At 45.1% G+C, this 24,624-nt stretch overlaps 1 protein-coding gene across 1 annotated transcript in view; it reads right to left on the bottom strand.

Annotated features, from left to right (window-relative positions):
- WNT4 (Wnt family member 4) overlaps positions 1-24,624 on the bottom strand; it is a 110,061-nt gene that overhangs the window by 26,418 nt on the left and 59,019 nt on the right. The window contains exon 2 of the mRNA XM_077457934.1: positions 13,193-13,428. Coding sequence (XP_077314060.1) covers positions 13,193-13,428 — 236 coding nt within the window. The remainder of the gene's footprint in view (positions 1-13,192; positions 13,429-24,624) is intronic.

Below are 24,624 nucleotides of genomic sequence, written 5' to 3' on the forward strand. Positions count from 1 at the left end.
ATCGCTTTCTCACCGCCTGTCAGTAGCCTCTGAAGCGCAATCCAAATGTGGATTGGGCTTCAGAGGAAAGGGAGATTTAGATGCAGGTAATCTGTTTTAGTAACAACTGTCTAAGAGGGGATATACTTATATCCTGTTTTGTCTCTGGGGAAAAAAAACACAAAAACGTAAAAAAAAAAAACATAATTTTTTTTTTTTTTGACCTTTTAGTAAGTTACATTAAAGTGATAATAAAGGCTTGTTTTTTTTAAACACCAAACATATTCTACTTACCTGCTCTGTGCCATGGATTTGCACAGAGCAGCCCCGATACTCCTCCTCTCAGGTCCCCTGCCGACTCTCCTGGCTCCTGCCTCCTGCCCCCACAGCAAGCAGCTTGCTGTGAGGCACCCGAGCAGGGTCGCTCCTGAGCCGCTGCTCTCTGTGTCTATTCACACACGGAGCATGGCATCCCTCTCTCCTCATTGGCTCACAGGCTGTGATTGACAGAAGTGGGAGCCAATGGTTCCCGCTACTTTCTCAGCCAATAAGAGAGATCCAAAAGAGCCAAGGCTTTTGTGCTAATCGCTGGATCGGGAGAGGGCTCAGGTGAGTTTAGGGGGCTGAGGGTGCTGCTGAACAAAGAAGGTTGAACCTTGAGCCTTTACAACTACTTTAACCACTTAAGGACTGGAAGATTTTCCCCCTTAATGACCAGGCCATCTTTTGCGATATGGCACTGCGTCGCTTTAACTTCCCTTGCATTTGCATAGATAGCCACCTAACCTCTGTGCTTTAAGAGCCCAGTTCAGAGTAAACACTGCAATGTTTACATTCATATTGTCTGCACTGCACTGTAACTGCAGACACCAACTGAATGGCCAGTACCTTGCATTTTTTAGACACTTTGATAAATAAGGTCCTCTTGTTCTATGCAATAATTACAAGCAATGCAAAATCTTAGTAGGTTTTTACTAAAGTATTAAAAAACAAAAATTCATTGTTTAGCAGTAAGAGACTAACCCTTCACTCACTGTATCCTTGCCTACGGTAAGTTGTTTTCCACAAGGCCATGTATTAATCCCAAGCAACTAAGCTAATTAAAATGCCAAGTGTGCTTGAGCCCTAACGGAACCATATTTTCTGTGGACAAAGTGTTGCTGTCTTCCCATGTGTCACCCAGGTCTCATGTTCATGAAGGGTCTGGACAGCATCCCTGGAGAGTTGGATCTTGAGTTAATCATGGGGGTACTTGTAAGTATTGACTTTCAGGCCATTTGTTACAGAAGTAATAAAGACACGATATAACCCTGATCCTCACACAAATCCCTTAATCTTGTACTGATAACCTTTCCTTCCCCTTGCATCCAATTTCCAGACCTCAGCCCACTCCGTATCCTCCAGTCCTAAGTGTTCACCTTATTAAAGATCTTCTTGTAAGAACCAGACACCTGAGGGCCAGTTTTGGTTACTTAAAAAAAAAAAAACCCTTAAGGGACCAGTAAACACCCCACATTTTTGGTAGATGCTGTAAAGAGCTGACTTGGGAACTCGGGAAGGTGAGATGTCTGCTACTGAGTTCCTGGGTCTGGATATCTCCCACAACCACATTGCAATGAATGGGTGTACACTGCTATACGGGGGGAATATGCCCCTCAAGCTCCCAGTGCCTGAAAGCATGTAAAGCAGCCCACATATGAGTCATTTTTTTTGTTCAATTAGTAGGTTGAACGGAAAAATAAAAACGACTTGATTTCCACATCCACACACTCGAGGTGGATAGGGGATCCTCTCTCTGAGCCTCTGTAGCCTGACATTGAGGAGACTTCTCAACCGTTAGAATACACTGATCAGTGTTGCTGGCTATAGCCTGCAGCTCTGATCGACAGGAAATTTTCCAACAAGCTGGTTGGACAGACATCGACCGGTAGAACTAGCCTGCCTATATATGGATCAAAATTCAGTCAGTCTCTGCTGAAGCAGCGGAATTTCAATCCATGTATGACTGGCTTTAGACTGATGGGGGAATCCCTTCTGCAGTGCTTTTGTGTTCTGCTGACAGGGAGGTTCCCCTGCCGGCAGAACAGAATGATCACTGCTGGCAGTGATCGCATGCAAAAAAAAAAATTCCAACAGGCTGGTTGTTCTAAAGTCAATCGATGTATTGCCTTCGGTACAACCAGCCTGCCCACAGATGGATCGAATCTCAGTCGGTCCCTGCTGTACAGGCTAAAATTCGATCAATCTCTGGCTGGCTTAATGATTGTTGTCCTGAATTTGGCTGCTGCTGTGTTCCTTAAAAGAGAAGTATGGGAATGTGTTTTTTTTTTAATCATACTTACCTAGAGGGATGCAGCATCGGCCTGATGCTGCATCTGTCCCCCGCCGGCTAGAAGACTGGTGACTGGGTACTAACATTTATAGGTAAAGTTGATCCAGGGAAAATGCAATTGCCTCTCGGAGGATCAGGAAGGAATTGTATCATGCTTTGCTGGGGTTTTTTGCCTTTCTCTGGATCAACTGTGGGTATAGCTCTGTGTATATGGGATTGTAGTTTTTATTTATTTTTGGTTGAACTTGATAGTCTTTTTTCAACCTGACTATGTAACTGTCAGTCTCTAGCTCTCTGCTCCTCCCCCCCCCCCTCTCACTGGAGCGCTGGGCTGTGGAAGCGGCTCTCTAAGAGGGTAAGCCAGGTGCCGGTCCAGGCATGTGGGGCTGATCCCGACCGCGATCTTTCCCAAGCCTGAGCCGGCTCTGTGACATCAGCTGACAGCGGGCTTCAGGTCACAGCAATCACAGGTGTTCGTAATGATCTGCACTCCTGTGATCCAAGCTTTGGCTGCACTGCTTCTTTAATACTGAGGACTGAGACTTACAGTTTCGGCTCTAGTACAGCTGCCATAGCGGGTCACTCACTCTCCACCTCAGCCATTAATAAAATGTCTTATATTCTTTTCAAGGAATTACAAGACCTTCTGTAGATAGACGATTGGAGGGGTGGATAACTGCCACGATCTCCATCTTGTCCAATCACAGAATGCCTTGTATTCTGTGATGGAGTGTAAGTAAGGGAGGCCGTCAAATTTCTGGGAGGCCTCCCCTTTGCACGCGCCCCCTGCAGGGCACGCTCGGCGCACGCTGTGATCCCCGAGCCACTGAGACCCCGGCCCTTGCCACGTGATCAGCCTTCAGCCAATGACAGCTGATCACATGATGTAAACAAAAGCTTGGTAATTGTTTTTTTTTTCTCATTGCGCTGACAGCGTGAGCAGAAAAAAAGCTGATCACCAACTCATCTGCAAGGGACATCGGTCCCGAAGAGGAAATTCTGCATCATCTGTGCCACCAGTACCCCCTGCCAGTGCCACCTGCCATTGCCACCTGCCAGTGCCCACAGTGCCCACCAGTGCCACCTATCAATGCCCATGAGTGCCACCTATCAATGCCCACCAGTGGTGCCAATCAGTGCCACCTAGCAGTGCTGCCTATCATTATAACCAACCCGTGCTGATCAGTGCCCATTATTGTCACCCATCAGTGCCCATCACTGCCACCCATCAGTGCCCATCACTGCCACCTATCGGTGCCCATAAGTCCCGCCTCATCGCCTTTTCTAGAATAGAAAAAATATATATATTTTTTTCTATTCTATTCCTTTATTTTCTATTCTATATTATTCTCTTTGAAAATTGGAAAACTATTTGAATTCAAATTTCGTCCAAATTTATTTTTTCATTATTTCGGATTCGTTTACATTTACTATTCTAAGAAATTCGGATAAATCTGAATTTCCGAATAACGAAAATTTGTCCGAATAGTTTTCAGTTTCGAATTCGAAAACTTTTAGAATTCGAATAGTTTTCCAATTTCCAAAAAAAAATAAAAATAGAAAATAAATTAACAGAATAGAAAATGTTTTTTTTTTCTATTCCATGCCTTTATTTTCTATTCTATTTTATTCTTTTTGGAAACTGGAAAACTATTCAAAATTGATGTTAAAACTTTTCGAATCGATTTGAAAACGAATAAACAAAATAAATTCCAAAAACAAATTAAACGAATAAAACAAATAAATAAAAAATAAAAAATAAAACAAATTTAACTAAACGAATTTATGCAAATAAATGTAATAATACCAATTTTAATTTGGAACGAAACAAACCGCACAAGTCTACTTTTTCTGCCTTCTTAGGACCGGGGACGCCCTGATACCACGATAATACAAAACCAAGAAAGACGGCACACCACAATAAACCATTTATTAATAAAAACATAACAGATGTATAATCACAAGCAACTGTGATTCACAAAGCTCATCAAAAGTGCATCAAAGACAATATTGCTCGATCCACTGCACATGCTGCTTAGCTCAGGAAGATGCCACCTAGATCTATTTGGCTTACATGTTTTGAGGGGTATCCCCTTTTAATCAGAGGGTTCAGCTCTGATGAAGAGGGGATTCCCCTCGAAACTGGGAAACCAAATAGATCCAGGAGATCCTCTAAAAGAGATCTAGAGGATTTCGCTCAACCTCAGTGAGCCAGTGGTCTTGCATGGTGAAATGAAGAAGGCTGCCCCCATGAATATAAATAGCCACAAAGGATACATTCTAATAAAATGATAGACATAACAATGTTCTAATTCTAATGTGTATCTATAAGAATGATTTATAAGAATACATTCCCTTCGATAAATAAAAGAGACACCCTAGCTTCTGTCTGATGCGAGCTTCAAGGAAGAGCCGCTGGTTAGCAAAGCACTGTAACTTCTTCTATAAAGTACAAATGGCAATGTATACACATGAGCTGGAAATGACTGATTTTCTTTTTTTTTTTCTTCAGGAAAAATGGAGTTACACTTTAAGAAGACTTTGGATTCCCTGTAGTGTGTTCAGGCCGTTGCACTGTATATTCAGCTCAGCCGAGTGTAGCAGGATGGGAATCATTGGCTCAGCTCGAGCTCCTATTGCAGTAGCTTCCAAACTACATTAGGCCGCGTACACACGCGCGGACTGTTCGCCCAACCTTGTTCGGCAAACAGTTTGTCAAACAGTCCGCTCAAAATTTGCATGAGCGGACTTGCCCACACACGAGCGGACTGTTTGACGAACAAGGTTGGGCAAACAGTTCGCTCAACTTTTGAAATGAACGGACTCGCCCACGTAAGGCGGAGGCAAATCCGCCCATTTCGAGCACGTGTACAGGTAGGCGGGGCCCGCGAAGGAGACGTCGCGGGCTCCGCCGCCTGGAATGGGCTTAAAGGGGAACCCCAACGCCGAAAAAAATCGGCGTGGGGGTTCCCCCCAAGTCCACACCAGACCCTTGTCCGAGCACGCTACCCGGCCGGCCAGGAAAGGGGGGCGAGCGAGCGCGCCCCCCCTCCTGAGCCGTACCAGGCCGCGTGCCCTCAACATGGGGGGGTGCCTTGGGGAAGGGGGGGCCGCGCGGCCCCCCCACCCCAAAGCACCTTGTCCCCATGTTGATGAGGACAAGGGCCTCTTCCCGACAACCCTGGCCGTTGGTTGTCGGGGTCTGCGGGCGGGGGGCTTATCGGAATCCGGGAGCCCCCTTTAAGAAGGGGGCCCCCGGATACCGGCCCCCCACCCTATGTGAATGAGTATGGGGTACAATGTACCCCTACCCATTCACCTGTGAAATAAAGTACAAATAAAAACACAACACAGGGGGAAAAAATATTTTATTGCACAGCCGGGGGTCTTCCGTCTTCGGGGGTCTTCTCGCCGGACTCCTCCGCTATGTGTGTGTAGCTCTTTTGCCAGCGGAGGAGTCCGGCTTTCTTCCTCCCCGCCGCCGGCCTCTTCTCCCGACTTCGGGGGTCTTGTCCCCCTCTTCGGTTCTTCTGCCGGGCCACCGCGCCTGGTCCGGTGGCCCGGTCTTCTGTCGCCGTCTTCCGTTCTTCTGTCGCCGCCTTCGGTTCTTCTGCCGGGCCACCGCGCCTTCTTGTAGCTCTTTTACAGGCGGTGGCCCGGTCTTCTGTCGCCGTCGCCGCCTTCCGTTCGTGTTCTTCTTCTTGTTCTTCTTGTTCTTCTCCAGGCGATGTTGACACGTCGCTCCCTCCGGCCGGAATGCCAGAGCCGCCCTGCGCTGTGACTTATATAGTGACAATGGGGCGGGGTCACATGGTATATGTCACATGGGTTGATGTCACATGGTGACCCCGCCCCCTTACGATGTCATAGTCCCCATGTGACATCAACCCATGTGACCAACCCATGTGACATATACCATGTGACCCCGCCCCATTGTCACTATATAAGTGACCGCACAGCGCGTCCCCGGCATTCCGGCCGGAGAGCTCGTCGAGTCAACATCGCCTGGAGAAGAACAAGAAGAACAAGAAGAAGAACAAGAACGGAAGGCGGCGACGGCGACAGAAGACCGGGCCACCGCCTGTAAAAGAGCTACAAGAAGGCGCGGTGGCCCGGCAGAAGAACCGAAGGCGGCGACAGAAGAACGGAAGACGGCGACAGAAGACCGGGCCACCGGACCAGGCGCGGTGGCCCGGCAGAAGAACCGAAGAGGGGGACAAGACCCCCGAAGTCGGGAGAAGAGGCCGGCGGCGGGGAGGAAGAAAGCCGGACTCCTCCGCTGGCAAAAGAGCTACACACACATAGCGGAGGAGTCCGGCGAGAAGACCCCCGAAGACGGAAGACCCCCGGCTGTGCAATAAAATATTTTTTCCCCCTGTGTTGTGTTTTTATTTGTACTTTATTTCACAGGTGAATGGGTAGGGGTACATTGTACCCCATACTCATTCACATAGGGTGGGGGGCCGGTATCCGGGGGCCCCCTTCTTAAAGGGGGCTCCCGGATTCCGATAAGCCCCCCGCCCGCAGACCCCGACAACCAACGGCCAGGGTTGTCGGGAAGAGGCCCTTGTCCTCATCAACATGGGGACAAGGTGCTTTGGGGTGGGGGGGCCGCGCGGCCCCCCCCTTCCCCAAGGCACCCCCCATGTTGAGGGCACGCGGCCTGGTACGGCTCAGGAGGGGGGGGGCGCGCTCGCTCGCCCCCCTTTCCTGGCCGGCCGGGTAGCGTGCTCGGACAAGGGTCTGGTGTGGACTTGGGGGGAACCCCCACGCCGATTTTTTTCGGCGTTGGGGTTCCCCTTTAAGCCCATTCCAGGCGGCGGAGCCCGCGACGTCTCCTTCGCGGGCCCCGCCTACCTGTACACGCGCTCAAAATGGGCGGACTTTCCGAGCGGGAACAGTCCGCTCATTTCGAAAGTACAGCGGACAGGCCCACCCACACACGGGCGGACTGTTCGCTCAAACACAGTTTCAGCGGACAGTTTTTCGGAATTTCCGAAAGACTTTGTCCGTCCAACTGTCCGCTGAAACTGTCCGCTGAAAGCCCACACACGAGCGGACTGTCCGCCCAAACACTGTTCAGCGGACAAGGTTGGGCGAACAGTCCGCCCGTGTGTACGCGGCCTTACTGGGAAGGGGGCCAAGTTTAAAGGGACACACTTGTCAACGCAGAGTGCTTGTAGGGAAACAAACATTTTGCTGAGATGAAGCATATGTTTGTTTTTCTTGTCATATTTTCCTTGTTTAATATTACAGTCTGCCTTCTTTGTCTACTCCTACACCATTAAAAATGGAAAAAAATGGAGCAGAAAGCAGGTTTTTTGTGGATCATTGCATACGCTGCTACAGGAGCTACAGAAACCAATCAGAATCCGTTTCCATTAAAGCATTTGTTGGAATGGGTTTCTGCTCATGGCATTTCCTCGCATGTATTAGAACTGTACAGTTTACCCTAACGTTGGCGCTATATAAATCCTATATAATAATAATAAAGTTTTGGGTCAGCTCTATCAGTTTTATTTTGTTTTATAATTTTAAACCAATGTATTTTATGTATAAATATGTTATATTAAGAAAAAAAATTATATATATATGTATATATGTGTATATATGTATATATATATATATATATATATATATATATATATATATATATATATATATATATATTATTATAATAATAAATATAATATATAATGTATAATACCCAATGGTTGTCACCGCACACAAATCAGGAATAAAAATTGGGCCTGGGTGCACAGCAAAAGACTGTAGTGCATATAAATAAAAAAAGGTGTCCCAATACTTTTGGTGATATAGTGTATATATATATATATAAATCAAAAAAGAAAGAGGCACTCACGTGTCTTGAGAGGTGAACACTCGATGATGGTTTAATCCAACATTTTGACAAGGCACAAGCTTGTGCTTAGTTAAAACATTGAATTAAACCGCCATCGTGCGTTCACCTCTTAAGACACGTGAGTGCCGTTTTCTTTTTCGATTTATATATATATATATATATATATATATATATACATACATATACACTATATCACCAAAAGTATTGGGATGCCTGCCTTTAAACACACATGAACTTTAACGGCTTCCCTGTCTTAGTCTGTAGGGTCCAGTATGGAGTTGGCCCACCCTTTCCAGCTATAACAGCTTCAACTCTTCTGGGAAGACTGTCCACAAGGTTTAGGAGTGTGTCTATGGGAAGGTTTAACCATTCTTCCAGAAGCGCATTTGTTTGGTCAGGCACTGATGTTGGATGAGAAGGCCTGCACTCTAATTCATCCCAAAGGTGTTCTATTAGGTTGAGGTCAGGACTCTGTGCAGGCCAGTCAAGTTCAACCACCCCAAACTCGTTAATCCGTGTATTTATGGACCTTGCTTTGTGCACTGGTGTGCAGTCTTGTTGGAACAGGAAGGGGCCATCCCCCAATTGTTCCTACAAAGTTGGGAGCATGAAATTGTCCAAAATTTATTGGTATGCTGACGCCTTATGGCATTGGTACATAACCTCGACCCTCCAGCTATTTTGAAACTGGGACATAGCAAGACCCTGACAATCACAGGCATGGCTCCTAGAAACAGAGGCATGGTGGGAATTGTAGTTTTGAAACAGCTGGAGGGCCGAGGTTGCCTACCCCTGTCCTAAGAGTTCCCTTCACTGGAACTAAGGGGGCAAAAAACAACCCCACACCATAATCCCCCCTCCACCAAATGATTTGGACCCGTGCACAAAGCAAGGTCTACAGTCCTAGAACTGTGAGTGTAAAGGCAGTCGCCCCAATACATTTGGTAATAATATATGTATATATGTATACACAAGCATACCCCAATTTTAAGTACACAATGGGGCTTATTTACTAAAGCTGCAAAATCAGGCTCACTTCTGCATAGAAACCAATGAGCTTCTAACCTCGGCTTGTTCAATTAAGCAATTGTTCAATTAAAACCTGAAAGCTCATGGGTTTTCAATGCAGAAGTGAGCCTGATTTTGCACTTTCCAGCTTTAGTAAATAAACCCAATTGTGTAATTAAAAGTGGAGTATGCCTATATATATATATATATATTTATTTATTTCTGTTACTTATATAGCGCCATCAATTTCCGCAGAGCTTTACATATACATTGTACATTCACATCAGTCCCTACCCTTACAATCTAAGGTCCCTAACTCACATTCATACATACTAGGGACAATTTAGACAGGATCCAATTAACCTACCAGCATGTCTTTGGAGTGTGGGAGGAAACCGGATTACCCGGAGGAAACCCACGCAGGCACAGGGAGAACATGCAAACTCCAGGCAGGTAGTGTTGTGGTTATATATATATATATATATATATATATATATATATATATATATATAAAATATAATATATTTGTGCGCAATGGCGGTTTAATTTGATGTTTCGACAAGGCACAAGCTTGTGCCTCATCTAAACATTGCATTAAAATGCCATCGTGCATTCACCTTTCAAGACCCATGAGAGACACAAGACTTTCTGCAGTTCATTTACCAAGAACACACATTTTCTTCCTCAGCAGGCTCCTGACTGTGTAGTCTGAGGTCTGCGCTGCATATAACGTACACTGGGGTTGATTTACCAAAGGCAAGCAGGTTGTGCACTTTGTAGTAGCTCCAAAGCTTAGTAAATGAGGGGAAGCTCTGATGACTTCTATCATCCAATCATGTGCAAGCAAAAATGCTGTTTTTTTTTTATTTTCCTTGCGCGTGATTGGATATTTTTTGCAATGTGAAGCTTTGCCCCATTTACTAAGCTCTGGAGCAACTGCTCTTGCAAAGTGCACCGTCTATTTGCCTTTAGTAAATCAACCCCACTGTGTACTGCCTCTAGCTGCACAGTCATGTTTTTATTTCAGTTCCGAGTTTCTGACAAAAGTAGTAATGAGATTTGTAGCAAAGCAAATAAGTCCTCATATGGCAACTTGATCTCTCAATATGGCCCTGGGAGAACGTATCCCTAATTCAGCCAGCTGCCATCATTATAGAAAAGGTGCTACACCTTTCCGAGAGACGATAGGAGGAATTCAACAGCAAACTGACTTTCTCTTTTTCCATAAAAGCAGCACCTGACCCTCTGTCCATCATCTTATACCATGAAAAGCAGATCTCCCTGTACAACAAGCAGCTCAGCCCACATAGTATTGCTGCTGATGTAGAATTGTAGATGCATTATACATTTAATGCCCAGAAAATCCACTAGAGGGCGCTGGACATAAAACGTATTATTTTGTCCTCTAGTATTTATAGGGATATATGGAAAACAGTCGGTGACACTTGGGATCGATGAAAAGGGAAAGCTGGGCTGCGGAAATATGCTGGACAGTGCTGAAGTCTCTAAGATCTAAGATTTTAAAGATAAGATAAGAAATAACCTTGCTCAACTCCACATCAAACAGATTAGTTCATTATGGGTTCGTTATTTTTTTACATAGGGAAATCTGTTGCAAGTTTCAAAAAATGTCACACATACAAGTGAATTAAAATAACAACATCTTTGATAATTTAAAGGCCAACTCTACCCATAGCTAATGTATCAGGTTTAGAATCCCCTGTCTTTTTCAATGGCGGCCGGCTGCCATCACAAATCCAAATGATTCACGGAAGGATTCTCCATATGATACCAAAATTGGTGTGTCCGGCTTTAACGCTGTTTTCCCACTATAGAGTTTCTAGAACGTGTGAAAAAATCACTTGATTCTCATTTACAAATCGTGAAAACAGCTTGTCACGCTTGCCGCACCATTCATTGTTAAAGGCACCTTAAATGCAGCAATACATGCAGCAAAAATAACATTAGCAAGGGATGGCAAGTGCATTGCGCTTTTTTTGCACATCTTGTGAATGCTCACAAAACTTGCACGAATGCTGTTTAAATGTGGAACTCTGGCACAAGGAGCCAATCAAGTCATGGGCTGACAAGAAGCATGCTGGTAGGAGGAGAGAGAAGAGTGACAAAGTGATGAGCTTCTCCGTTCACTGTAAAATCCCAGGCTGGGGGGGAGGTCTAGGGAAACAGCCCTCGAGCTTTTTTGGCACCAGGAACCGGTTACATGGAAGATCCGAGGGCGTGGGGTGTAGCAGGGGCTAATTCCCCAACAAATCATTCCCTGCATCTATTACCTTTTGTACCACCACCTCCTCCCTTTAGAATGTAAGCTCCCCTGCCCCTTCTGTATTGAACTGTACTATAATTGTGCTCCCCCCCCTCTACATTGTAAAGCACTGAGTAAACTGTTGGCACTATATAAATTGTGTATAATAATAATAATAATAATTCACAGTGTGCAGTGACAGACATACTGCATTGTAAAACGGCTGTCACCAACAATTGTTTCCTATGTGTCCCATTCAAACGTTGGCAGCGCTGCAGCTTGCTGCGATAAAATGCAGACATGCTGCATTTTATCGCAGCGCACCATGCTGAATTGCATGGCAATGTACAGCAGTGCATCACGCTGCTGTACATTACCAAGAATGAAGTGTACATTTTGTACACTTCAAATTAAGTTTGTACAAGTTTTTTTTTTAAAAGGAGCCATGTGATGCGCTGAATCGTTCAACACACTGCCCCCTATCGCAGCTGCTCTGGCAGCTCTCTGTTCCCATGTTGTGAATTCCTGCACGGTCCCGCTCCGGACTGGTTGGGGTCCCCTGGTCTAGGATGAGCTGGGCTCAAAGGAATTGAATTGAATGATGCTGCCCATAAGCCTAAGGATGTCTAGTGGCAGAAAAAAACTACTGCAGAGGAAATCTCTGGATTGAAAAAAAGGGAGCAGTGGTATGCACTGAATTGTGCACTACACTGCCCCCTACTGCAGCCGGCAATGGATAGCTGCTAGAGCGGTAAAGTGCTCCGGCAGCTCTCTGTTCTCATGTTGTGAATTTCTGCGTGGTCCTCCCCCTAACAGGTCATGGACTGGTTGGGGTCCCCTGGTCTAGGATGAGCTGGGCTCAAAGGAAGTGAACTGAATGATGCTGGCCATAAGCCTAAGGACATCTAGTGGCAGAATAAAAGTACTGCAGAGGAAATCTCTGGATTGAAAAAAAAGGGAGCAGTGTGATGCGCTGAATCGTGCACTACACTGCCCCCTACTGCAGCTGCCAATGGATAGCTGCCAGAGGGCAATGCGCTCCAGCAGCTCTGATTTCTCATATTATGAATTCCTGCATGGTCCGGCTCCTAACAGGCGATGGACAGGTACCGGGTTGGGGTCCCCTGGTCTAGGATGAGCTGGGCTCAAAGGAAGTGAATTGAATGTTGCTGGCCATAAGCCTAAGGACATCTAGTGGCAGAAAAAAACGACTGCAGAGGAAATCTCTGGATTGAAAAAAAGGGAGCAGTGGTATGCATTGAATCCTGCACCACACTTCCCCTTATTGCAGCCGGCAATGGATAGCTGTGCCAGAGCGGTAATGCGCTTCGGCAGCTCTCTGTTCTCATGTTGTGAATTTCTGCGCAGTCCGCCTCCTAACAGGCCATGGACCGGTTGGGGTCCCCTGGTCTAGGATGAGCTGGGCTCAAAGGAAGTGAATTGAATGATGCTTGCCATAAGCCTAAGGACATCTAGTGGCAGAAAAAAGTACTGCAGAGGAAATCTCTGGATTGAAGGTGAATATTGCAACAAAAGATGGTTTTGTTCTTTTATCTTTTAATGTACTATTCTTTTTTAATGTTGTTGCTTTTGGCTGGAGTTCTGCCTTAACAGACCAAATAAGAGACATTCATCGTTAGCGTTCACATACACATTAACTTTCATGCATCCTCCACACTCCAGAATATCCAGGGTCGAGGAACCCTTTAACAGGCATGTGCGAATAACATCTGGGCTGTTCTGTTACCTTGCGTCACCACCTTCCCGAATACGGGCAGCGTGTCCAGCGTGGAGCAGTTCCACCGCCGATTCCTGAACTGATACTGACATTCCTCAATGGCCAACTGAGCCCCCCGCCTGACGGAGTCCATGACTTCCAGATTCCTCTTACACATCTGCACCTGGCGCTGAATTAATCCCTTCAGCTTCTCACAAGTCTCCTCTTCTGAAATGCTGCCCACCGACGACAGTTTTGCAAGGTACCTGCAACGTAAACAGAGTAAACGGATCACTTGCGGAACGGCAATTAAAATGAAGCTGTCACAACAGGCGGAGGAGGACGCATGGCAGTGCCGGGGGGGAGCAGCGCCGCCTGATAATCAAGTCGCTTTGACGTTTTAATTTATTCTGCTCTTGCTTAATAATCGGCAGTGGAAAATCTGAATTTTGGTTGTTTTTTTGGGGGGCATATTTTTTAATTTTCTGACTCTCCCAAAGAGCTGCATGGAGTCAGAATTCTAACCCAGCCATAAACATGGCGAACAATGTAGTTAAAGTGGATGTCTCAGTAATTTACAAGTCTGTTAAAATAAAATAAATATACAGCAACCATATCATCTGCTGAAAAAGCTCCACCATTCATCATCAAGGCTGGATTCACACTGCTGCGGTGCGTTAACGCACACTGGTTGACGTGCATTATGCTGTGCGCCAACTTGCATTGCATTAACCAGTTGGCGATCACCTTATAGTAGATTTACTGCTACAGGGAGGCTGCTGTGTGCAGAGTAACATATATATATTTATATATATACAGTATGTGTGATTCTGCCCTTCCTGGTAGGGGGCGCACTGCTTCTTCTGTGATTAGTCACAGCAGAAGCCAATCAGCGGGTACCGGTCAATGGATGTTCCCTGGTACCCACTGATCATCGAGGAGAGACACAGGATGGAGCTCTGCCTATGTAAACAATGCAGATCTCTGTCCTGTCAGTGGGGATGTGATGGATTTTCTTTTCCTGCAAAGCAGGGAATAAAATCAGCACATCCCTTAGTAAAAGCAGCAAAACATGTACACACAAACACTGGCTAGGCACACATTTAACCCTTTAATCACCCTAATAACAGCATTTTAAGCCTCCTGAAATTTGCCAACCACATAACATAGATAGGTACGTGATCCTGTGCTTTTCGGGTGGGGGGGGGGGGGGGGGAACACGTGCCGCCGGCGACCCGCCGTGCTTTGATTACACCTCACACAGTATACCAAAACACTGGTTAGGCACACAGTTAATCCTTTGATCACCTTAGATGTTTAACTAACTTTATTAGTACAGATGCATCAAAATTTCGTCCGCCAAAATATTTTGGCTGAAAGTGGTGTTATTTGACTGCCGATAAGAGTAAAGGCCGATTCCCACTTGTGCAATGTCCGACATTGCATCTGATCGCATCACATTGCAGTGCAAATCACATGCGATCTCCGTGCGATGCAATTTCAGCCATACAGATAGTATGGCTGAATTCGCATTACATTCGTACCAAATTCGCACAGGATCCTTTTTTTGGTACACGTCAGAATCGGATCGCATGTTCGAATATGCAGATCGCATTGCGATATGCGAACTGATTTGGGGGTGTCAACTTTTAATTAACATTCCCAGCAGTTCCCTGGGAGACATGCGATGCGGGAACCCGCAGTGGATTCACAGGGTTCCTGTATCACTGCAGTGTGAAACGAGCCAAAAGATGCTGATAATGGCATTGAAAACGCGCAGCGACTTTACAGAGAATTTGCTGTGATTTTACTGCGAAGTCACTGCAATTTTACTGCGAATTTGCAGCAATTTTGGGCCGATTTTACCATGATTAGTGTTATGTGACTCAAAAACTGCACCAAAAACATAACACAGGTGTGTTAATGATGCGTTCTTTCTGAGTTTTGAATGCATTTGAACTGGAAGGCGTGTTTTTTTTTTTTTAACTGACCAAAAATGCACTAAGCTGGATTTTTAACACCATAATGGAAGCACACCGGACCAGTGTGAAGACATAAATAGAATTTAAAGGGATTTTTCTTGAGCTTTTCTTGCACCTAAAGGTGCCAATAATGGGCAACAATAAATTCATATTCATTTAAATTGATGGTATTAATTAAAAAGTCAAATATAATATAATTATATATAAAAATATAAATATTTTCGAAAAACTATCATTTTCGGTTTTGGTTTTCGGCCAAGTGCATCCTGCATTTTCGGTTTTGGCACCAAAATTTCCATTTGGTACACCTCTAGTTATTATTCAGTGACAGTGCATCTTTTTAGCATTTTTTGTCCGCCTGCTATAAGTTGTTGATCGCCACCCTTACTAGTAACAAAAAAAAAAAAAAAGCCATGACTTTTTTTTATCAATATATGCTTATTGGGATTTTTATTTTTTTTCACCAAAAATATGTAGCAGAATACATATTAGACAAAACTTACTAAGGAATGTGATTTTTACATTTTTTTTTATTGGATATGTTTTATAGCAGAATGTAAAAAATATATATATATTTTTTTTCAAAATTGTCACCCTTTTTTTGTTTATAGCGCAAAAAATAAAAACTGCAGAGGTGATCAAATACCACCAAAAGAAAGCTCTATTTGTGGGAAAAAAATTACATACATTTTGTTTGTGTACAGCGTTGCATGACCGTGCAATTATTAGTTAAAGTAACACAGTGTCGGATCACAAAAAATGGCCTGGTCATGAAGAGGGGGTAAACCTTCCCAAGGTCAAGTGGTTAAGGTAACCGATTCATTTGATTGGGCTGCTTAAGGCACCAAACTGCACCAAATGTTTTTATAATATAGAGCACCACAATGCACAGTAGTGTGTTACCTAGCATAGTAGTGTGTGTCCTTACACCCCATTTTGCCAACTGATGTGCGTTGCATTGTAATTAAAAATGAATAGCCACGCATCACACCAACACACACTTGATTGAACAATCGAGTTCTGTTGAACTGGGATGGCCACACACTGATTGAAAGTTGGCTTGTTCCACCTGTTGCACCAGACAAATTTTGATCAGTGTATAAGGCCCTTGTATAAGCAGAAGTGATTTGAGTGGCAGAAGGCCCCCCCACTACCCCCCGCCTTTCTTTGGCTCTGCCGTTCGACCCCGTAAACCAGAAACGACAGCGATTTCCTCACTTCCAGTTCAGTTTGTTTACCTGGCTGTTAGCGGCCAAAAAAACAACCGAGCAGACAGCTGCTTTGGAGGCCAGAGGAGAGATCTGGGGTCTAATATACCCCAGATCTTTCCATAACGAGGACCTGTCACGGCCCATGATATTACATGAGATATTGTTCATCCCTTGTAATAACAATAAAGTTAATATAAAAAAACAAACAAACGTGACATCGGAGGATGGGAAGAGACAAATGAGCGGAAGTTCAACTCTTGGGTGGAACTCCGCATGGAGTTCTCCTTCTGCTCCGTACTGCGCAATCGCTGTGCAGTACAGGGCGGACACTTTTCGATGGCCGGACTGTATATGTCACAACACCGGAAGTGGCGTAGATACCCACGGGTGGCTTGGGTATCTATGCCCGGAAGTGGGAGCAAAATACCTGTATTAGACAGGTATCTGCTCCCCCCTCCCCCCTGAATGGTGCCAAACGTTACACTGGAGGGGGGAGGAATCCAAAAAGTTGACGTTCCATTTTTGGGTGGAACTCCGCTTTAAGTAGCATCAATGTCACATCAAAGTCACACTACATAAACAGAGCTGTCTTACTTTCCTATTAGCCAAAAAAAAAAAAAAAAACACATCAAAAATGCATCAAAAAACACTTGCGATTTTTGGTGCAGGTCTATTGAAGTCTACTACATGCAAAATGCAATCTGCTTCTGGGAAAAAAGTCCCTGACCCTTTCCAAAAACACACACATGTGAACTAGATCCATAGGAAGCTAAATGGCCTGTAGTGCGTTTCTGCCCCATTCACACCTGAGCATAGCGTTTTCAGGCATGAAGTCGCGTGTTTTTTACAGCGTTTTTGCCAGAATTTTGTACAGGCCAAAAGGCCACCAATGTAAAAAGCAGAAAAACACCCAAATCTGCCTAAAAAAAAAGTTTCAGAACTTGTTAGAACTTCAGGTGTTTTGGAGTAGAGATGTGAACCATTTCCATAGAGAATAATAGATTTTTTCCCCTCCAGAGTTTTGTAGCTTGAGGCTCCAAGCTACAAAACGCTCAGGTGTGAATGGGGCCTAAAAATCGCATAGGAGTGAACCAAGGGTAAAGGCGAGTCGGTTGTCACAAAGAAAACCTGGTGAAGTCGCAAAATGATCTGATTTGGCCGATTTTATAGAAGTCCAGAACCTAAACGCGGAATGGAAAGTGTTTTTCTTTTTATTTTTTTTGAGGTTCCCTAACTGTTGAAGATTGAAGGTCTGTGGTATCAGATGTGCAGAGAGCTGGCAGCCATCTTAGTTAGGCCCGCGATGACAGACTGTTTCATCGTGTTCTCCTCTCTCTAACGGAGCTGGTGGATGTTTTGGCAACAGATGAGTAAATGACTTGTAACTGCCGGTTCAGGCTGTTTAAAGCGATTTGCTTGCCTCAGTACAGAGTGTGGACTGTGCTCCGGGGGCACGGAGTTAAAGGGTTAGTTCACCTTTTACCAAAAAACTGGCTGTGCAGATAAGGAGCGTTTGTAGATTAAAACAAACTGTGCAGCTCTGACTAAAGTTGAATAATGCCCTTGCTATTGGTGCCATTTATGTACCTCATGAAGCCTGACTTAGTAACGTCCTGGGAGAATTCCAGTCAGGCTTCATGAGGTGCATAAATGGCCTACACCTATAGTCCCAGGACATTGCTAAAGTAACTGCCTACCTCCACGATCACAGGAGTGAGCTTTTTCTCTGATTCAAACCCCCTCACATGCTCTATTTCCCTCCTGATGCAGTAGCTCTGAGCTCAGCGTCTGAGAGCTTACTTTTGTGAGTGGAGGGAAACAGTAATGACTAGGCCACACTTAGCAGTGTCCTAGGAGTATTCCAGTCAGGCTTCATGAACTACATAAATGGCCTACCTATAGCAAGGACATTATCCAATTTCAGTCAGAGCTGCACAGTTTGTTTTTATCTACAGGCACTCCTTATCTGCATAAGTGTTTTTTTTTGTAAAGCTGAACTAACCCTTTTTAACCACTTGCCGCCCGTCCACCATTAAATGACGGTGGAGCGGTGCGGCTCTTGTTCTGGGGCGACATCATATGACGGCGCCCAGATTAGCTGTGATTGTGCACCCGTGGGGGAAACACGACCCAGCGATCGCAGGTGTGCCATGTTCCTGGGACACAGTGGGATCCTGATCTCGGCAAAGTGCCGCGGCTCTTTGCCCATGTGATCAGCTGTGTCAAATCAAGTCGATCACATGTACATAAGGAAGTGCTGTTTATCGGCTCTCCTCGCCTCACACTGACAGTGTGTGAGGTGAGCATAGCCAATCAATGCCATCTCCTCACAGGGAAGATGTGAAAGGGTAATCAGGGCACTGATTACAATGCAGCCCCAGCAGTGCCCATTAGTGACGCCACTCTGTGCCCACCAGTGACACCAGTCTGTGCCCATCGGTGACACCAGTCTGTGCCCATCAGTTATGCCAATCAGTGCTGCCTTTCAGTTCCCATCAATGTCTATCAGTGCCACCCATCAGTGTCCCCCAGTGTTACCCATCAGTGCCCACCAGTGCCACCTCTCAGTGCCACCTATCAGTGCTCATCACTGCTGCATATCAGTGCCACCTATCAGTGCCCATCGGTGTTGCATATTAGTGCCTCCTCATTACTGCCACCCCATCAGTGCCCATCAGTCCTGCCTCATCAGTGCCCATGAGTGCGGCCTCATCAGTGCGGCCTCATAAGTGCCCATCAGTGCCACCTTTTAGTGCTCATCAGTGCCACCCATCAGTGCTACCTATCAGTGCCGCCTATCAGTGCCACCACTCAGTGCAGCCTATCAGTGCTCATTACTGCTGCATATTAGTGTCACCTATCAGTGCCCATCAGTGTTGCATATTACTGCCACCTCGTCAGTGACCATCAGTGCTGCCTCATCGGTGCCCATCAGTGCAGCCTCATCAAGGTACATCAGTCAAGGAGAAAAATTACTTATTTACAACATTTTCTGACAGAAACTAAGAAAAACATTTTTTTTTTTGATATTTTTATGTTTTTTGGCAAAAAAAAAAAAATCCAGCGGTGATTAAATACCACCAAGAAGAGGTATATTTATGTGAAGGAAATTATTAAAAATGTATTTGGGTGCAATGTTGCATGACTGCATAATTGTCATTCAAAGTGCGACATCGCTAAAAGCTGAAAAATTACCTGGGCAGGAAGGGGGTGAAAGTGCCCAGTATTTAAGTAGTTAAAGGAACGTCAATATACTCAGAAAAGATGACTGAGCATAAAGTGTGTCTGTAAAGCAGCCTAGGGTTACAACACTGCTCCTCCATCGATTTAGTGCAGTGAGTGAGCATTGCCACCCTTGCCAAGTAAGCATTTAACTGGCAGGATTCCGAGGTGAAAAAAAAGCCTGAAAAGTGAAACAAAAGCAGACACTACATCCTGGATCAACCAGGAACGTCTGTGAACTATGAGGCACCTCCTCCCCATGAAATGCAGATGATGAGAGGGGGAGGTGTTTGCAGTCCAAATCAGCAGAGCAGCCCAGGGTGACAACATTTCTTCTCCATAGATACAGTGCAGTCGGTGAGCGTTGTCACCCTAGGACAGGAGGTGTTTTCCTTGCAGCATTTCCAGGACTTATTGGCTGCAATTTATTCATTTTTTGGGTTTAGAAGATACTCTTTAATATGTACATTCATGGCAGGGAGGGGGAATCCAAACCTGTATACAGTATATACTTTGCTCTAAATAAAAAACAGGCAGAGAAAATCATACCAGGGTTACTACACCTTTAAAACCTGCAGAAGCCTGGCCCTCAGAGCTAACAATTCAATTTTCTTTTCTGGCGCTGGCAAACCTTCCCCCTGCTTGTAAGAGTAATCTTGGCTGCCTGACAGCCCATCTGTCTCCTGCCTAATGATGAATGGTCCTCATCCTGACATATCTTGCAGGAAGTTTGGGCAATGCTCACCAGTCGGCAGTGCCCCCCCCCCCCCCCCCCCCCCTCTATCTGTGTGAATACTCAGGGATGTGCATTCCTCCCTCTGAATCTATCTTGTCAGAAATCCTGATTACTGCTCCATCCAAGTACTACTAGGAAAAGCCAAAGGTCGCCGGAGTCAGCCAAAATAAGCAGAGCGCCGCTTTGTGTGCCAGCTCGCAGCTGCCATACCGCTGCTGTTTTGTAATCGCTTGCAAACATCTTGTACAACCAACCCTGCAGAACAGGAGCTTAAAGAGCAACTCGGGGCAACAAGTCAATACATTCACTCTGCAAGTCCTGGTCCTCAGTGAATAAGGAGTGGGTATGTGCACCTCAATCGTCCAATCATGCGCAAGTTAAATTCACATTTAAAAAAAAAATTTATTCACTAGGACGCAATTGGGTTTTCAAGGTGAACGCAGCCTGACTTCCTTGCTTAGTGACTTTTAATGCACTGCGTTAAAATTCAACGCACCGCATAATGTGCCTTACATGCGTCTTCCTCTCTGGTCACCTATGAAAAATGCGGCTTAAAAACCGCAATTAAAAATTGTGCATTTTTGGTACACTTCCATTGACTATAATGGAAGGTGCGTTTTTCACAAAATGCAGGAAACGCACAGGAACCACTGGAATGTAAAAAAAAAATAGCTGGCAATAAAAAAATGTATTTTAAATGCCATGGGGCCCCCCCATATCCGTACCAGACCCTTATGTGAGCATGTAGCCTGGCAGGTCAGGAAAGAGAGGGGACGAGTGAGCGCTCCCCTCCTTACCAGGCTACAAGCCCTCAACATGGGGAGGTGCTTCGTGCAGGTGGGCTCTGCCCCCCCCCAAAGCACTTTGTCCCCATGGGGAAAATGGCCTTTTCACCACAACCCTGGCTGGTGAATATGAGGGTTTGTGGGTGGAGGGCTTATCGGAATCTGGAAGCCCCCTTTAAAAAGCCCAGATAGCCATACCCCCTTGTGATATAGCATGCCCCTGGCCGAAGATGTCACAAGGGGGCGGGACTACTAGGTGACGTCAGCGGGTGACTCCGCCCCCACTACCTTAGTTATTTTAGAGCTGGCAGACAGCGGGAGCCTTCGACAGGAGTGGACCATTTTTTTGTGGTTCAGTGGCTTCATGACTGATGATAGATCTACATTGGGGGACATTGTTTTTTATTTTTTAAATAATGAACTCATCAAAAACTGCCTACTGTTATTTTTAAAATATTTTTTTTTTTTTTGGTGAACGAGTAGTGGTACCATTCACATTGGGAGGGGGCTGGGATCTGGGGGCCCCCTTGGTAAAGGGCGCTTCCAGAGTCTGGTATGTCCCCCACACGCAGACCCCCACAATCACTGGCCAGGGTTGTAAGGAAGAGGCCCTTGACCCCATCCTCTTGTCACCATCAACATGCACCAAAGCACCCCCCCCCCATGTTGAAAGCATGTGACCTGGTATGATTCAGGAATGGGGGGGCTCTTTCGTCCCGTTACTGATCTGCCAGGCTGCATGATTAGATAAGTGTCTGGCATGGTTTTTTTGGGGGGGTGGGGGCCCAGGCCTTTTTTTTTCTAATATGGTGTGGAGTTCCCCTCATACCAGAGCCCACGTCATTTTTTCCCCCCATTTTTTTATTGCTGGCAATTTTCTTTTTAACATTCAGCTCTCAGCGGGGAATTCCGCTGACAGCTGATGACTCATTGGTTATTAAGGACATAGCGGCCGACTTCCTGGTCCGCTCCTTAACAACCAGCTATATACAGTCTGTTAAAGTGTTACTAAACTCACAACAGTAAAATCGTCTGTATATGCAGCAAAACATGCTGGTTATACTCACCTAAGGGGTTAATCCTCTGCATTGTATTAAAAGTCTGTTTGATCCTGTCTTCTCTGATCCTCCCCTTCATCCACTGACTCCAAAACAGGTCCAGATAAGACAGATTACTGTAATCACTCTGCACATGCTCAGTTTGGTGTGTATTGCTGGAGAGTTTTTTTTATGTTCTTGGGAGAGTGCATGTGATCACCACAGGGCCAATCAGCACTGTCCAGAGAGAGGGTCAGGAGCCCTGTATCCTTATAGGACAGCTCAGTGCAAGATGAAAACTCCTCCTACAAGTTTTAACCAGACACTGATAGAAGTCACAAGACTATATACTGCTGATGAGAAAAGGTGTTTAGCAATTTACATTTACTAAAATAATTGTATTTCCACATTCCGTGTACTGTGGGAGACCAGATATAGTGAATACAGGATCCTGGGTTTAGTAACACTTTAAAGATAAAAAAAAAAAAAACGCAGCAGCATAGATATGAACCTAGGGTAAATCAACATCTATCAATTAATCAGTCAATCAATCAAGAAAAGTTGCAAGTCAACTGAAATCATAGCACAGCCAAGATGTACAATCATTGTCCAATCATGGGGCTGGTTCACACCAGAAATACGCTCCCCATTCCTATGCAATTCACATGCGGTTCATTGCGGTGAAATTTAAGCCCATTCATTTTGAATGGGCTGAATCACACCACATGGCAGCTAAAGTAGTGCATGCAAGTATGCAGAGCAACCGGATTGCATGGTACTTCAGGTACTTGTTTCCACCAAGTAATCTCATTATCTGATCAATCTAAATACAATCGTATTTATGAACAAAGTATCTCAGTGCTGCCGATCAATGCAAAACGATGGATAATATTCCGCCCTGGCCGATTAATTCAGTTTGATCAAATCCAATCAAAATTGTATAAATCAATCAAAGGGAAAGTTATAGCTATTCGAATGTTTGTGGATTCAATCATTTTGATCGAAACACGCATTGATTGGATAAGAAAAATGGAAGCGTGTGTGACCACCAGAAGAGGTACGACTAAGCCCTTGTACACACGGTCGGAGATTCCGACAACCAAGTCCGTCGGAGTAATTCCTACGGATTAATTCCGGAAGAGGTCCGAAAGTGATGTTGCATACACACGGTCGGACTAAGTTGTCAGAAAATCCGATTGTACATAACGTGATGACGTTATTTCGTTAGGACGGGACTACGTTCAGGCTAGTAGCCAATAGCTTTGGTCTAGGAATTTGATTTGAGCATGCGTGGAGTCCGTCGGAGTAGGCTACACATGATCGGAGTATGTCTGATCGGAGCATTTTGTCAGAAAATTTTACCGGTAAGTTGGAAAAGTTGGTCCGTCGGATATTCCGACAGAAACAGTCCGATGCAGACCACACACAGTCGGAATATCCGACAAGACGGTCCGATAGGAAACATTCAGTCGGAATCTCCGACCGTGTGTACAAGGGCTAAAACAAAACTCTACGTTGTGAGATGTCTTTCCTGCGACAGGCATCTCCCTTCCTCAAGGCAGTGCCTAGAGCCCTCCCAGCCTTCCCTGTATAAATAGGAGATTCTATAGACTTTCATCATTTAATATTTGCTGGAGAAGCATAGTCATAAATTATGTGTTAGGCTGCAGAAATTCTTGGACTTGTAGACAATCCTCCAACAAAGCGAGATCTCCGAGACTACAGCCCTCCGGAGGAAAACGCTTCGTGGGTGATGGACACTGGGCTGCTACATAGTATTAGTGTGTGTGTGTATATATATATATATATATATTATCGTACAAAAGTGAGTACACCCCTCACATTTTTGTAAATATTTTATTATACCTTTTCATATGACAACACTGAAAAAATGACACTTTGCTACAATATAAAGTAGTGAGTGTACAGCTTGTATAACAGTGTAAATTTGCTGTCCCCTCAAAATAACTCAACACACAGTCATTAATGTCTAAACCACTGGCAACAAAAGTGAGTACACCCCTAAGTGAAAATGTCCAAATTGGGCCCAATTAGCCATTTTCCCTCCCTGGTGTCATGTGACTCGTTAGTGTTACAAGGTCTCAGGTGTGAATGGGAAGAAGGTGTGTTAAATTTCGTGTTATCGCTCTCACTCTCTCATACTGGTCACTGGAAGTAGCAAAGAACTCTCTTAGGATCTGAAAAAAAGAATTGTTGCTCTACATAAAGATGTCCTAGGCTATAAGAAGATTGCCAAGACCCTATAACTGAGCTGCAGCACAGTGGCTAAGACCATACAGCGGTTTAACAGGACAAATTCCACTCAGAACAGACCTCACCATGGTCCACCAAAGACGCTGAGTGCACGTGTTCAGCGTCATATCCAGAGGTTGTCTTTTGGAAATAGACGTATTAGTGCTGCCAGCATTGCTGCAGAGGTTCAAGGGATGGGAGTCAGCCTGTCAGCGCTCAGATATGCATCAAATTGG

Source organism: Lithobates pipiens, unplaced genomic scaffold (genome assembly GCF_037356315.1).
Source record: "Lithobates pipiens isolate NorthernLeopardFrog02 unplaced genomic scaffold, aLitPip1_a1.2 Scaffold_27, whole genome shotgun sequence".
Lineage (NCBI taxonomy): Eukaryota > Metazoa > Chordata > Amphibia > Anura > Ranidae > Lithobates > Lithobates pipiens.